The 16423-nt window shown below is 44.5% G+C and overlaps 1 protein-coding gene across 1 annotated transcript in view; it reads right to left on the reverse strand.

The window, feature by feature from the left end:
* Positions 1-4365: 4365 nt before the first annotated feature.
* The window catches only part of LOC122942429 (glutathione S-transferase kappa 1-like), a 28597-nt gene continuing 16539 nt past the window's right edge, over positions 4366-16423 (reverse strand). The window contains exons 7-8 of the mRNA XM_044300045.1: positions 12621-12714; positions 4366-4552 (exon numbers count right to left, since the gene is read on the reverse strand). Coding sequence (XP_044155980.1) covers positions 4509-4552; positions 12621-12714 — 138 coding nt within the window. The 3' untranslated portion in view covers positions 4366-4508. The remainder of the gene's footprint in view (positions 4553-12620; positions 12715-16423) is intronic.

Genomic DNA, 16423 nt, shown 5'->3' on the forward strand with positions numbered 1-16423 from the left:
CAGTCCTGAGCTCTGTCTGTGTGGGTGCTGTTGTTCTGGGATCCGCTCCACAGTTTTCTCTCAGCCCTGGCCACAGCATGCTTGCTGTTTGTTTCCTGCAGCACTTTCTTAAGGGTCGGCGTGTGTCACTTTCTGGGCATAAAGCTTAGGTCATGTGGCCTCGCTTCATAGATCTCAATACCGGAGAAAAAGGCTTCCATTTTGTCCCTATTCATTGTCAATGGGGACAAAATGGAACTGAACGGAATGATCCAAAATGCATTCCATTCCATTTGGTTGCATTCTCATACTGGAGAGCAAACAGCAAGCTGGAGTTTTCTTTCTCTCATGGGATACGGAGCAAAACAAATCCAGCATGACCCACAATGAAAGTCAATAGGGACGGATCTGTTTTCTCAGACACAATAGAAAACAGATCTGTCCCCCTTGACTTTCAATGGAGTTCATGACAGATCCGTCTTGGCAATGTTAAAGATAATACAACCGGATCCATTCATAATGGATGCAGATGGTTGTATTATCAGTAACGGAAGCGTTTTTGTTGATCCCTGCCTGATCAGGCGAAAACGCAAGTGTGAAAGTGGCCATTTTATTATTTTTCACTTATGCAATCATAAATCACAATATTTAATTGACTATTAGACCTCAGTAGCTATATTAAAGACAAATCTGCCAGCAAACCGCAGGATATTGGCTCATGTATGGCCCTTGCAATAATGTTCATCAGTACTAGGTCAGGAACACTCGTGTGTAGAGCCTTTTGATTTAGTAGAGCATTTCTGCTGGAGCTATTTACCCTTGATAGAGGTCCAGAGCAATCCTAAATGTCAACCCATAAACAGGATTTTTTCCTTACTGAAGACTAGCTGCTCTTTACTGTATACATCTTACTATTTCAATTTGGTAGGCAAAATTTATGTTAAAAATTTCCTTTAAATTTCACTGGAGCTCAATATACCTGCTCTGCTGTAACCCCGATCTAGTATAAGTCAAGAAACAATTCTATTCTGTGTAATGTAGACCAAACGGGCTGTTCATGACAACACACAGGTATTAGCTGTGGCATACAAAATGTGAAAATGCCAGGAGATATGTAAAGAAGTCAGTGCCGCCAAACATTTCATTTTATGCCATAACAGGTGAATAAGTCATTTCAAAGTTGTTTCTATTGAAAAGATCAGAAAATGTATTCAGGGAGGTGATCTTCAAAGAACGCACCTTGATAAGGAAGCACTCTGGATAATTCATCTTAGGCTACATTCACACGACCGTATGTGTTTTGCGGTCCGCAAAACACAGATCCCCCAAAAATACGGATGACGTCTGTGTTGCATCAGTTTTTTTTTTTTTTTTTTTGTGGATCTATTGTAACAATTACCATTGTCCGCAAAACAGACAAGAATAGGATTAAATTTTTTGCGGGGCTACAGAACGGGCACACTGATGCAGACAGCACACAGTGTGCAGCCCGCATTTTTGCAGACCCATTGAAATGAATGGGTCTGCATCCGATCCGCAAAAAACGAAAAGGAATGGACATGGAAACCAAATACGTTCATGCAAGCTCGGACTGGCCCACCGGGGAAGAGGGGGATTCCTTGGTAGGCCCCTAGTCTCCTGCGCCCAGAGATAAGACGGAGGAGTAATTATTTCTCTTGTTTCTCAGGAGATAATTATTGTATCCACAAGGTGGCAGTATCGCACAGTGATGCAGCCTCCTACTGGTGTAAATTGTACAGGAGGCCCCGCAGTATCTTCTAAACCAGGTATGTTTAACCTGCGGCCCTCCAGCTGTTGCAAAACTACAACTCCCAGCATTCCCAGACAGTCGACAGCTATCAGCCTGTAGCAGCGCATGGTGGGAGTTGTAGTTTTACAACAGCTGGAGGGCCACAGGTTGAGCATCCCTGTTCTAAACTTCCCAGGCTGCTTGCAGTGAATGAGGAGAGAACATGTCTGGCAATCCTCCTGCCCTCCCAGCTGTCAGAAAAAACTGTGGTTGCTGGAGAGAAGGACTCCTCTGCCTCTGCGGTTCTGGGCTGACTTCTCAGGTGTGTGACAGTAGTGAGCTGTAGGAGACTGTAAGGGGGAAATAGGGGATATGTTTATAGTAGACTCAGATCTGTGTATGTGTGCTGCTCTCTGCAGAGTTCAGAGTGGCATTGGGGGGACTCTGCCCTAGCGCCCCCCCCCCCCCAAATGCTTCTGCTTTAGGTGCACCCCCATAAATGCCCCAGCTCCAGATGCCCCCACTCTAAATGCACCGCTAATATTGCCTCTTCTCCAGTTACCCCTGCTCCAGGATCCCCACTATTACCCTGCCTCAGGTGACCCTAATGCCTCTATTTCAGTTATGACCCTCCGTTTGTGCCCTTTGCTCCTCTAGCACCTTTGCATTGGACTTTGTTAAAGGTTATGACCTGCAAAGTGGGTTGTACTTATGACTGAAAAATTCTGCACAGTGCGTCCCATTCTCCAGTATTGACCGGTATGGTTTACATGTCGGTAGTGATGATATTCCGTATTTACAGGCATCACTGCTGCCATGTAAAGAGATACTGGTGGTGGAGGATTTAAAGGGGTTGTCTAGCTTTTCAAGTTATCCTCTCCACACCATAGGGCATAACTATATGATTTGTGGGGTCAGATTCTGCGCCCCACACTGATCCTAGGAATGGGTCCTGTTCCCCCTTTTTGATGGTGTGGCAGGCCACACATACCCCCTGCTGCTCCATTTATTCTCTTTGAGACCTCTGGAAATATCCAGCGCTGTACTCTGCCATCTCCAGCGACCCCATACAGAATGGATGGAGAGGCAGGGCATATGCTCAACCTGCCACTCAATCAAGAAGGGCTATCAGTGGGAGCTCCAGCGTTTAGACCCCCACGGATCACTTAGTTATCCCCGATCCAGTGAATACAGGATAACTAGAAAAGTGGACACAGGCCCTTTAACAGGTGAGCATTTCTATTTTAGTTTGACACATATTTTGGGCCATATTTTTTATTTATTTTTTACACCCAAAGAAAACCTTTAAGGATAGGGAATGTGAACAGGTCCAACAGCTGACACAACAGGTGATAAGTGTCTGTTTATGGAGGCCCCAGCAGTCAAACCCCCACCAATCAAGGGAATTTGGTCTTAAGACCCTTGTGTACATAGATTGATGGTAATGTAATTGAATGTCTCAGGACCCCTTTATTCATGATCAGTGGGTGTTCCAGCATTCAGACGCCAGCAATCTGATATTTATCACCTATCCTGTAGATAGGCAATAGGTCATTATGGTAGGACAACCCTTTTAAATATACTGTAGATTATGTGCAATTTGAGGAGGTTAAGATTTGGTAAATTTCATGCCAGACATTTATGCTTAAAGTGGTTAAAGGGTTTGTCTCACTTGGCTTCCTTTATGCCACATTGCAGTACCAAAAACTTTTTGGGCACTACTGGGACTCCATTGCATATGCTGCTATGAGGGCTTGGATCTCAGCTCCCACAAACTCCTTAGTGGTGCTCTGTGTCATTAGAAAGTCCATAAATAATGTGTAGTAGATCATATCACAGCACTCGCCCGGAAGTAAAAGAATCCTCTCTCTTTATTGCTTCAAACGGGTATACATAAACGTGGACATGAACATCTAGGTGAAGGCCATTTCGTGCATACTTGCACTTCGTCTGGCCTTCGCCTAGATGTTCATGTCCACGTTTATGTATACCCGCTTGAAGCAATAAAGAGAGAGGATTCTTTTCCCGGGTGAGTGCCGTGATATGATCTACTACACAAAATTTTTGGTTTATATTGTCACATCCTAAGCCTTGCCCCCTTTCTAGAATGCCACACTCCTTTCCCGCTATGCCATGCATCTTGTCGGGCAAGTAAAAAAAAAAAAAAAAAAGTGCACCAGAATTCTGCCACATTTTAATTAGTAGATCTTCCTCAATGTTTAAAGTTCAAAGTAAATTTCTGGTGCAAGAATGTGGCAAAATTAGTATCAACTAATGCTTGGTTAGACTGAGACAGTCCAGTTTGACAGCATTCTGGTGCAGAGTTAGGCCTCATACACTTGACTGTATCTTCAGTCCTCATTCTATCTGCATTTTTTCATTTCAATGCGGCCGCAAAAGATGCGGACAGCCCACGTGGCCCCACAAAAAAGATAGAACATGTCCTATTCTATTTTGCAGACAAGGATTAGAAATTTCTATAGGCGTTTAAAAAAAAAAATATAAAGTAGCCAGCTTGGTGCAGACAAAGCAAGCGCAAAGTAAGGGATAGTAAATCTACCCATAGTCTGCAATCTGCAGCACATTTCAAAGAGTGATCTATAGCGCCATGCATAAAGAAGCTTATAAACATGAAATATATATATTTTTTTATTAATTAAGAAATAATGATTCTGGCTTGAATACACAGTTTACTTTTTCATTCATTTTAGCAACAAACTACCGCTCTAGGTAATTGAGGGTAAACATGTAACTCCTCCTTTCCTGTCTGTGGTGGTTGTCACAACTTTGAGTTTTGTGGCACTGGTCCCAGCCATTTTTCACCTGCAACAAAGCAACGAGAAGGGTTTTCTAGTATTAAAGTTTTTTTTTTTTTCCCTTCAACTCTTTATTACATTTAAAAAATTACCATTGAATTTTTTTTTTACCAACCAAAAACCCAAACCTAATCCACAAAGCCGTGCTGGGAAAAGAAAAGAAAATGCTAGCCACACACCTATCTCATTTGTTAACTAGCCAATAGGCTGAAGGGTTCATCTTGAAATAGTGTTTTTCAAATAGTATCACCCTACCAATTTGACATTTACAGCCATTAAAACTGGGATTTATTTTCGGGCTTCCTTGGTTGTCTTTGTATTCTATATAAATGGAACAATGGTGGAACAACAAGATTTTAATTTATCATGTATTTCAATGTGTCCACCTTCAGATGACCCAATAAAAAACAAGAGGATCAAGCTTTAATTCTTCATTCAGGATCATATTACTAGGATTCTTAATCTCAGTCCAATATCTAACGCTGGGTTCACACCTAGGCGTTTCTCAAACGCGCGTTTCTATGCGCGTTTTTGTCGCGCTTTTTTCTATGCGCGTTTTTTTTAATAGTGAACGCGTGTTTGACGCGCGTTTGGGTGATTGACAGCAGTGTTGTCCAAAGAGTCTATGGCCCAAACGCGCGTCAAACGCGCCAAAAAAAGCTCCTGTACTTGTTTGAGCGTCGGGCGTTTTACAGCGCGATCGTACGCGCTGTAAAACGCCCAGGTGTGAACCCTTCCCATAGGGAATCATTGGTTCTTGCCTGTTGTGCGTTTTACAGCGCGTAGGAACGCGCTGTAAAACGCTCAGGTGTGAACCCAGCGTAAGGCTACTTTCACACTGGCGTTTTGGCTTTCCGTTTGTGAGATCCGTTCAGGGCTCTCACAAGCGGTCCAAAATGGATAAGTTTGCCCTAATGCATTCTGAATGGAAAAGGATCCGCTCAGAATGCATCAGTTTGCCTCCGTTCCTCCTCCATTCCGCTTTGGTGTCCGTCTGAAGAAAATGAGCCAAACGGATCCGTTCTGACACACAATGTAAGTCAATGGGGACGGATCCGTTTTCTATAAGACAATCTCGCACAATAAAAAACAGATCCATCCTCCATTGACTTTCAATGGTGTTCAAGACGGATCCGTCTTGGCTATGTTAAAGATAATACAAACTGATCCGTTCTGAACGGATCCGTCTGTGCACATCCATGACAGATCCGCACCAAACGCGAGTGTGAAAGTAGCCTAAATCATTTTGGGCACCATCAAAACAGGTGGGCTAAGTCTGCATCTCTCTCCCCACATTTAGGGTGCGAATCCCTCCATACCTTTATCTTATGTAAAAGCTTCAGAGTGGTAGAAGCCATGGTTAATCATGAACTGAAGGAAGTATGTGAAACATTCATGGACATTTCTGAAATATTTTGAATGACACCCTGAGATTGTATATGACCAACTTGACCCATACACTTATCCCAGCGTTTCTTTATTGAGCTTTATATGTGATATTTTATAAACTGCGGAGATAACACCTCTCCTATGTGTTCCATTAGACAGGCCTGCACCCTTGAACTTTTAGTGAAAGGAAATACCTATCCCAGCTTTCTTACACACAGCATTAATTGTAGATATCTAAACCAATCCTGACAAGCGATACCAAATTCTTAGTATTAAAGTATTAATCTGCTGCCATGACGAAAAAAATCCTTTAAAGGGTTCATCTAATTTCTGAAACATCCCTTCCATGTGCCGGGCCCAATCTACACACACACAATAAAATCACTATAAAACCCATTTCACATGACTGTATTTTTGCTTCGCATCCAATCTGCATTTTTTTCTGGATCGGATGTGGAACTATTAATTTCAATGGAGCCAAAAGAAAATTCGGATAGCACATTGTGTGCTGTTTGCATCCATATGTCCGTTACGCAGTCCCACAAAAAAGATAGAACGTGCCCTATTCTTGTCTATTTTGCGGACAAGAATAGGCATTGTTACAATGCAAATAATTTATGCAATATGGACGTCATTTGTATTTTTTGTGGATCAGCGTTTTGCATACCGCAAAATACATATATGGTCATGTGAATGCAAAAAGAGAAGAGGGTCAGTCAGGAGAAGACAGGAGTGTCTCCCTGATTACTGCTCGGTGAACAAGATCAATAAACTAAGGGGGCAGTAACTATTAAAATATTGTTTTTATTAAATCATAGGAGTAAAAAAGACGGCCCCTACAGACAAACAACAAGTAAGACTGATACATACATACATACATAGACTGGTATATGGATGGAAACCAGTATATTATATATGGTGTGAAAAAGAGGTGGACACGACCATAGGTAGCAGGTCAGGCACAGCAATGTCGGATGACAGTGACTAGCCCTAATCAGTCCCTGCTTGGCCTAGTCCACCCTATAACATAAATCCTCAGGACGGGGTCCAAAAATGCCCCGCAAGGGGTGGCCCAGACAGGAGCTCTTGACCTGCGTAGGTGACCCTGTCAGGCCCTAGTGCATCTGGCAGGAAAAATGTCCAGAGGAGCAAAAAACACTCATATATATATTTTAAGACGTAACCCCACCACAGAGAATGACCACCGAGGTGGTTAAAGAGTGAGAGGAATACTTAAGTGTCCCGACGCGTTTCTTCAAAAAGATTTGCCCCAGGATTCATCAGGGGACACGGGGCAGTAGCTAGAGTCAGTTCGCAGCTGAGTCTAAGAGTAATATCCGAAACAAAGAAAGTAAGTATAGTGTAACATCATACGTATGCCTACAGCCCACATGGAGCCAAGGAGGGTAGTTACTTACTTATTGTATGGCAGCGGTCAAGCGTGTAGCTTTTTCCCACCGGAAGGCTGAGATCCAGGGTGGTGGTGTCTTCAGTGGTGGAGCGACCGGCATCTAATGTGGCGATAAACGCCCCTTTTAAAGGGCTGTGGGACCATGTGTGTTCCACAAACGAGTTACCGGCGCCTCCATGTGACGTCATGGAGGACGCGCCTGTAATGCGGTCACGCGACCAAAAAAGTCGCATTTGCGCATGCGCGGCGAACATTCCACGCGCATGCGCCGCGAATATTTCTTGCGCATGCGCAGCGAATATTCAGTTTGCGCATGCGCGGCAAATCTTTCTTGCGTCTCAAATGCCGAGGTGGAACGCACCAATGTGCTTCCGCATCACGTGACCGCGATAGTCCGCCCATGTCTCTGGGATGTCTTGACATCGCGGGGGTCACGTGATGGGAGCACAGTGAGACCAAAAAGTCCTAGGTGAATGAGTGTCCAAGTCGGACTACAATACAATAAGACTTTTAAGATAATATGCATATCCACTCCTATAGTATGCATACCTTCAGAATCTGATTAGCCCCCCTGCCTTAGACAATTAATAAAGTCGGAGGGGCTATTTAACCCCATCATTATTAGTAGATGGGGGAAGTGACACTATAAAGGGAACGGGGGGGAGCAAGACCATGCTCATTGGTCTGGTTGGATCATAACCCCACCGTCCCTCATGTTTAAGGGGACGTGGTAGTGCCTATCCACTATTCCCCTATTTAGACCGGGTGTACAGAGTTTAAATGACCAGGATTGGCCAGTATCAGGAGTACGATAGGAACCTTTGATATTTAGAGGAAACAGGTGAAGTTGATTTGTTCATTTAGGCCCTGAGGGGTGACTGTATTCAGGGTGAAGGTCCACCAGCACTCTCTCTGTAAGATGAGCCTGTTCCAGTCGCCCCCTCGTGTGGGTTTATGCACCCGTTCAATGGCCATGAATGAAATAGCCGAGGTGCGTCCGTCATGTGCCATCTGCACGTGGCGTGCTATGGGGGTGTCCTTGTTGTTACGAATATCCCCTAGGTGTTCTCCCATGCGCTTGCGTAGTTCTCTGAACGTTTTTCCTATGTATCGGAGTCCGCACACACATGTTACCAGGTATATCACGCCCGCCGTGCGGCAATTCATGAAGTCCTTCACCTGATAGACCGTGTTGTTCGGTTCTCCAGTGAAGGACTTACCTTGTGAGAGGCTGCCACAGAAGCTGCAATGTCCACATCTGTGGCAGCCTATCACGGGTGTATTCAGCCATGTCCGTGGCTTAGTCGTTGGGGCGAAGTGACTATGTACTAGCCTGTCTCGCAAATTGTTGCCTCTTCGGAACGTGAGTGAGACGCTAGGGCCCAAGACATCTGTGAGGTCAGGGTCCATTAGAAGTGTCTTCCAGTGTCGTGACAGGATCCTCCTGACTTGGGAGGCTGCGGCATCAAACGTTCCTATCATCCGGACAGTACCTTGAGGTTCTCTCTCCTTGCTGGTTACGGGGTGGAGAAGTTCTGTCCGCGTACGTAATTTGGTCTTCTCATACGCCAGGCGAAGAGTCCTATCAGGGTACCCCCTCTCCTGAAATCTTGCTCTGAGGTCCCTCGCCTGGCGTCTGAAGTCCCCAGGTTCTGAACAGTTGCGCTTCAACCTAAGGTACTGTCCGGTCGGAATACCTCTCTTGAGGGGCACGGGGTGGCAGCTGTCCCACCTGAGGAGAGAATTGGTGGATGTGGGTTTGCGGTAGATGGAGGTGCTGAGCCCACCTCTCCCATCCCTGCAAATCACCACATCTAGAAAGGGGAGGCAATCCTCCATGATCACCGAGGTGAACCTCAAGTTGAAATGGTTAATGTTCAACTCAGGAGATGAACCTTTCAAAGTCGCTCTCTGGTCCGCTCCACAACACGAAAATATCGTCGATGTAGCGGGACCAGAGAGCGACCATGTCCGAGAACCATGGTGTCGGTTCGGCAAATACCACCGACTCCTCCCACCAGCCCAGGAGCAAGTTAGCATACGATGGGGCACAGGAGCTACCCATCGCGGTGCCCCTGAGCTGGTGGTACACAGATCCATCAAACAGAAAAAAGTTGCTCACCAATATGAACCTCAATAGTTCCAGAGTGAAGGTATTGTGCTCCACAAATTGTTGACCCCTGGTTTTTAAAAAATGGCCGCTTGCCTCCAAACCGCACTCATGGGGGATGGAGGAGTACAGGGCCTCCACATCCACAGACGCCAGAAACCAGTGTGGCTCGATACAGATGTCCTCAAGTTTACCTAGAAGATCCCCCGTGTCCCTAATGTAGGACGGCAGGGATGACACAAAGGGGCGTAACACCCTGTCCACGTAGATGCCACTGTTTTGGGAAAGACTCCCTACCCCAGAGACGATTGGGCGTCCCCTAATGGGGGTTGTCTCCTTGTGGACTTTCGGCAGACAATAAAATGTAGCCGTGACCGGGTGGAGTGGATATAAAAATTCATATTCCTCTCCACTGATGAGGGAGGCTTTCTTAGCTCTATCCAGGATGTGTCTCAGAGTCCCCTGTAGTGCAGCCGTAGGGTTGCTGGGGAGTATCTCGTATCCCATCTCATCCTCCAGGACTGCGAGACACATGCTCCGATAGGCCGATCTGTTCATTACTACAATGTTGCCCCCTTTGTCTGAGGGCTTAATGATGATGTCTTTATCCCTTTCCAGATCAGCAATCGCCATCCTCTCTTCCCTACTGTGAATGCACCCTGAGGCCTCATGCACATGACCGTACTATTTTTTGAGGATTGGAAAACATGCGGACAAGCACACCGTCTGTCCGTTCCGCAGTCCTGGAAACAAAAAACATAGAACATGTCCTATTCTTGTCCTTTATGTGGGCTGAAATCCACAGTGACAAAACCCAAAACAAATATTGCAGATTTTGTTGCATGTCAAGTTCCGTGTTCCCTTTAGCCGCGTAGCTTCCATAGTGCCCCCGCTCAGGGCCTGTGTAGGCCGGCTCACCCCTGCAGACACGTCCTGCCTTTTCTGAATTAGAGGGCAGCTTACCCCAGCAATGTAGACAATTTTTGCTGTGTGCACTGCCGGGGTAGGCGGCCCCAGGATTTTTTTCGTCATGGCAGCAGATTAATACTTTAATACTAAGAATTTGGTATCGCTTGTCAGAATTGGTTTAGATATCTACAATTAATGCTGTGTGTAAGAAAGCTGGGATAGGTATTTCCTTTCACTAAAAGTTCAAGGGTGCAGGCCTGTCTAATGGAACACATAGGAGAGGTGTTATCTCCCCAGTTTATAAAATATCACATATAAAGCTCAATAAAGAAACGCTGGGATAAGTGTATGGGTCAAGTTGGTCATATACAATCTCAGGGTGTCATTCAAAATATTTCAGAAATGTCCATGAATGTTTCACATACTTCCTTCAGTTCATGATTAACCATGGCTTCTACCACTCTGAGGCTTTTACATAAGATAAAGGTATGGAGGGATTCGTACCCTAAATGTGGGGAGAGAGATGCAGACTTAGCCCACCTGTTTACAGGACTGCAGGGGATATCTACTTAATTATCTGTACTTGTACAGTCCGTAGATCTGGCAGGACAGTCTCGGAGTTCAGTGGCATGTCTTTCTCTTACCTAGTCTCTGCATTTTTAGGATGCAAAGACAGTTGAGTGCAGTGGAGCCATCATGTGTGTTCTATTCGCCAGGGGAACAGGGCGAGTGTTATTTTTTAAAAATTTTATTAAACAATTCTGGTGCCTGCGCTACGGTGAGGGACTACTAAAGGGAGGCATTCTACTGTAAGGGGGAATACAATTTTGTTGGGCCCAAAGAGGACTGGGTGAAACTGGGCGATGTATAGATAGACATTAAGCCAGGTTAGAGGCATGGCTTAGTGTTAAAGAAATTTGCCATGTTATTTGTAGTGTTACATAGGACTGCAAGTGACATCTACTACACTATCTGTACTCAGAGTTATCACTGTGTTATTTGTAGTGTTACATAGGACTGCAGATAAGATTTTTATGGAATATCCACAGGAGTCTGATAGATTCAGATACCACAGGTCCCATTCTCCCATAGAAGTAAATGGAAGGAGCCTAACATGTTGAGCCACCTCTCCATATACTGCCATAGGCAATTGTTCTCAAGAGAGTCAGCATCTGTCGCACTTTTAGGCCTCTTTCACACTACAGTTTTTTGCGTTCCGTATACGGTCCGTTTTTTGCGTTCCGTATACGGTCCGTATACGGAACCATTCATTTCAATGGTTCCGCAAAAAAACGGAATGTGTTCCGTATGCATTCCGTTTCCGTATTTCCGTTCCGTTGAAAAGATAGAACATGTCCTATATTTGGCCGCAAATCACAGTCCGTGGCTCCATTCAAGTCAATGGGTCCGCAAAAAAAACGGAACACATACGGAAATGCATCCGTATGTCTTCCGTATCCGTTCCGTTTTTTGCGGAACCATCTATTGAAAATGTTATGCCCAGCCCAATTTTTTATATGAAATTACTGTATACTGTATTTGCCATACGGAAAAACGGAACGGAACGGAAACGGAACCACAACGGAAGCAAAAAACGGAACCACGGATCCGTGAAAAACGGAACGCAAAACACTGAATTCAACATACTGTAGTGTGAAAGAGGCCTTATTGTAAGTCCACAGAAACGTTAAAGCTGAGAATTCCCCTTTAAATTATGGCCACACAGTATTGCAGGTTACCTCGCGGTTGCTACATGGGAATGCACCTTTAGTAAGAGATTGCCCACCTTTCACAATGTATCGCCCAGAGGGAACACTGGTCAAGTCATGATTTTCTTGTGGAAAATGTTTGCAGAGTGTGAATGTGATTTGTTAAAACCTCATCTGATTCTATCCTACTGTAAATGCTGCCGATTTGCAACCTGCAATTACACTGCAGAAAACCGAGAGCATTTGGCCAGTACCCTTACAGCATAAATATAGATAGATTTTGCAAATAAAGACAAACATTAAAGTACTGTAGTTACTTCGGTTCTCGACTTTTTCTAAATATTATTCTATATGTAATTAGTAAAAACGGTTTTCAGCTGTGGACGATGTGAAAAGCGGCTATCCAAGAGAGCAACAATCAGACTTGCTGGCGACTTGTCACTTAGGGAAATGTACAGCACATTATACTGGATTTTATTCAAACCTCACGTTCACTACGTCCAATAACTTCAAAATTAACAAATTGTGTCTGTGCTGAAATACTGACCCAGACGATGAGCAAGAAGTTCAAACCGATCAGATCCAAAAAACAACTCTGGCTTTTCATTTATATGAGCCACGATGGAGGGCATTCCAAAAATCTGCAGAGCAATAAAAAAAGAAAAAGCAAATCAATGAGGATAAAATATGGCACATAACAAGAGGACACATACGTATATACATTAAATGGGGATGGCAATGTATGGGCTAATGCTCCCCTCCATTGATTACGTGGGACCATGGATAGCAAACAGGTGTTTTTCATAACGGCAGTAGAATTTTGATTACAAATAAATGAGAAACTAACTTCTTTGTTTTACTATGTCTAATAGTAAAATATTTCATTGCACACAACCCCTTAAATCTTATAGGCACAGGAGACTGTGTATCATGGGCCTCTAGACTCAAACTTCATGATACAGTGAGATGGTCCTGAATTCTTGTCACTGTCCCAGAATACAAGAGAGCGTTCCTTCTAGAAGAGATCAATCTGGGGCTGATCGTTCACTATAGACACCGGGAAAGGAGCACGTTTCTACATTTGGGTCCTTGCTTAAAGAGGACATGTCACCTCTCCTGACATGCCTGTTTTAATAGCTTTATGCATTTCCCATGTTATAACAATTCTGGAGCATCTATTCTTATGTCTCTATGTTGTGTCATTCCTTTATTATATTTACTAGAAGTTATGAATGAATTGCTAGCAGTCTGCAGTAAGGGTACAGAGGGGAGGTAACCAGTTGGGGGGGGGGGGGGGTGTACCTGCACAGTCTCACTCTATCCAATCAGTGCTGCCATTGTCAGTCTGTGCAGGTACACGCCCCCAAGTTGTTACCTCCCCTCTGTACCCTTACTGCAGACTGCTAGCAATTCATTCTTAACTTCTAGTAGTAATAATAATAAAGGAATGGCACAACATACAGACATAACACTAGATGCTCCAGAATTGTTATTACATGGGGAATGCATGAAGCTATTAAAACAGACATGTCAGGAGTGGTGAAAGGTCCTCTTTAACCGCCTCCCGACCGCTGTACGCACGGATGCGTCCGGGAGGCGGTTGATTTATTCCTCCTGGACGCATCCGTGCGTCATCTCTCGATAGCCGAGATTTGCTGTGAACGCGCGCACGCGTTCACAGGATCGGAAGGTAAGAGACAGGATCTCCAGCCTGCCAGCGGCGATCTTTCGCTGGCAGGCTGGAGATGCGATTTTTTTACCCCCTAACAGGTATATTAGACGCTGTTTTGATAACAGCGTCTAATATACCTGCTACCTGGTCCTCTGGTGGTCCCTTTTGCTTGGATCGACCACCAGAGGACACAGGCAGCTCAGTAAAGTACCACAAAACACCACTACACTACACCCCCCCCCTGTCACTTATTAACCCCTTATGAACCCCTGATCACCCCATATAGACTCCCTGATCACCCCCCTGTCATTGATCACCCCCATCAGGCTCCATTCAGACGTCCGTATGATTTTTACGGATCGGATCCGCAAAACACATACGGACGTCTGAATGGAGCCTTAGAGGGGGGTGATCAATGACAGGGGGGTGATCACCCATATAGACTCCCTGATCACCCCCCTGTCATTGATCACCCCCTTGTAAGGCTCCATTTAGACAGACATTCTTTTGGCCCAAGTTAGCGGAAATATATATATTTTTTTTCTTACAAAGTCTCATATTCCACTAACTTGTGTCAAACAATAAAATCTCACATGAACTCACCATACCCCTCACGGAATCCAAATGCGTAAAAATTTTTAGACATTTATATTCCAGACTTCTTCTCACGCTTTAGGGCCCCTAAAATGCCAGGGCAGTATAAATACCCCACATGTGACCCCATTTCGGAAAGAAGACACCCCAAGGTATTCCGTGAGGGGCATATTGGGTCTATGAAAGATTTAAATTTTTGTCCCAAGTTAGCGGAAAGGGAGACTTTGTGAGAAAAAAAAAAAAAAACAATTTCCGCTAACTTGTGCCCCCAAATGTTTTTTTATGAACTCGCCATGCCCCTCATTGAATACCTTGGGGTGTCTTCTTTCCAAAATGGGGTCACATGTGGGGTATTTATACTGCCCTGGCTTTTTAGGGGCCCTAAAGCGTGAGAAGAAGTCTGGGATCCAAATGTCTAAAAATGACCTCCTGAAAGGAATTTGGGCACCTTTGCGCATCTAGGCTGCAAAAAAGTGTCACACATGTGGTATCGCCGTACTCAGTAGAAGTTGGGGAATGTGTTTTGGGGTGTCATTTTACATATACCCATGCTGGGTGAGAGAAATATCTTGGCAAAAGACAACATTTCCCATTTTCTTATACAAAGTTGGCATTTGACCAAGATATTTATCTCACCCAGCATGGGTATATGTAAAATGACACCCCAAAACACATTCCCCAACTTCTCCTGAGTACGGCGATACCACATGTGTGACACTTTTTTGCAGCCAAGGTGGGCAAAGGGGCACACATTCCAAAGAGCACCTTTCGGATTTCACAGGCCATTTTTTTACACATTTTGATTGCAAACTACTTCTCACGCATATGGGCCCCTAAAATGCCAGGGCAGTATAACTACCCCACAAGTGACCCCATTTTGGAAAGAAGACACCCCAAGGTATTCCGTGGCGAGTTCCTAGAATTTTTTATTTATTTTTTGTCAGTTAGTCTACTTGATCGCGAAGCCGGCATCTCCTTGTGTCTCCTCTGCGCTGAACAGGACCTGGGGTGAGCTGCTGCATTAAATACCGGTTAAGGACCTTTGATGACGTCACTCCGTTCATCACATGGTACGTCACATGATCTTTTACCATGGTGATTCACCATGGTAAGAGACCATGTGATGACCGGAGTGACGTCATCAAAGGTCCTTAACCGGTATTTAATGCAGCAGCTCACCCCAGGTCCTGTTCAGCGCAGAGGAGACACAAGGAGATGCCGGCTTCGCGATCAAGTAGACTAACTGACAAAAAATAAATAAAAAATTCTAGGAACTCGCCACGGAATACCTTGGGGTGTCTTCTTTCCAAAATGGGGTCACTTGTGGGGTAGTTATACTGCCCTGGCATTTTAGGGGCCCATATGCGTGAGAAGTAGTTTGCAATCAAAATGTGTAAAAAAATGGCCTGTGAAATCCGAAAGGTGCTCTTTGGAATGTGTGCCCCTTTGCCCACCTTGGCTGCAAAAAAGTGTCACACATGTGGTATCGCCGTACTCAGGAGAAGTTGGGGAATGTGTTTTGGGGTGTCATTTTACATATACCCATGCTGGGTGAGATAAATATCTTGGTCAAATGCCAACTTTGTATAAGAAAATGGGAAATGTTGTCTTTTGCCAAGATATTTCTCTCACCCAGCATGGGTATATGTAAAATGACACCCCAAAACACATTCCCCAACTTCTCCTGAGTACGGCGATACCAGATGTGTGACACTTTTTTGCAGCCTAGGTGGGCAAAGGGGCACACATTCCAAAGAGCACCTTTCGGATTTCACTGGTCATTTTTTACAGATTTTGATTTCAAACTACTTCTCACGCATCTGGGCCCCTAAAATGCCAGGGCAGTATAACTACCCCACAAGTGACCCCATTTTGGAAAGAAGACACCCCAAGGTATTTTGTGATGGGCATAGTGAGTTCATGGAAGTTTTTATTTTTTGTCACAAGTTAGTGGAATATGAGACTTTGTAAGGAAAAAAATTAAAAATAAATAAATCATCATTTTCCGCTAACTTATGACAAAAAAATAAAAAGTTCTATGAACTCACTATGCCCATCAGCAAATACCTTAGGGTGTCTACTTT

The sequence above is a fragment of the Bufo gargarizans genome, chromosome 6 (genome assembly GCF_014858855.1).
Source record: "Bufo gargarizans isolate SCDJY-AF-19 chromosome 6, ASM1485885v1, whole genome shotgun sequence".
Classification (NCBI taxonomy): Eukaryota; Metazoa; Chordata; class Amphibia; order Anura; family Bufonidae; genus Bufo; species Bufo gargarizans.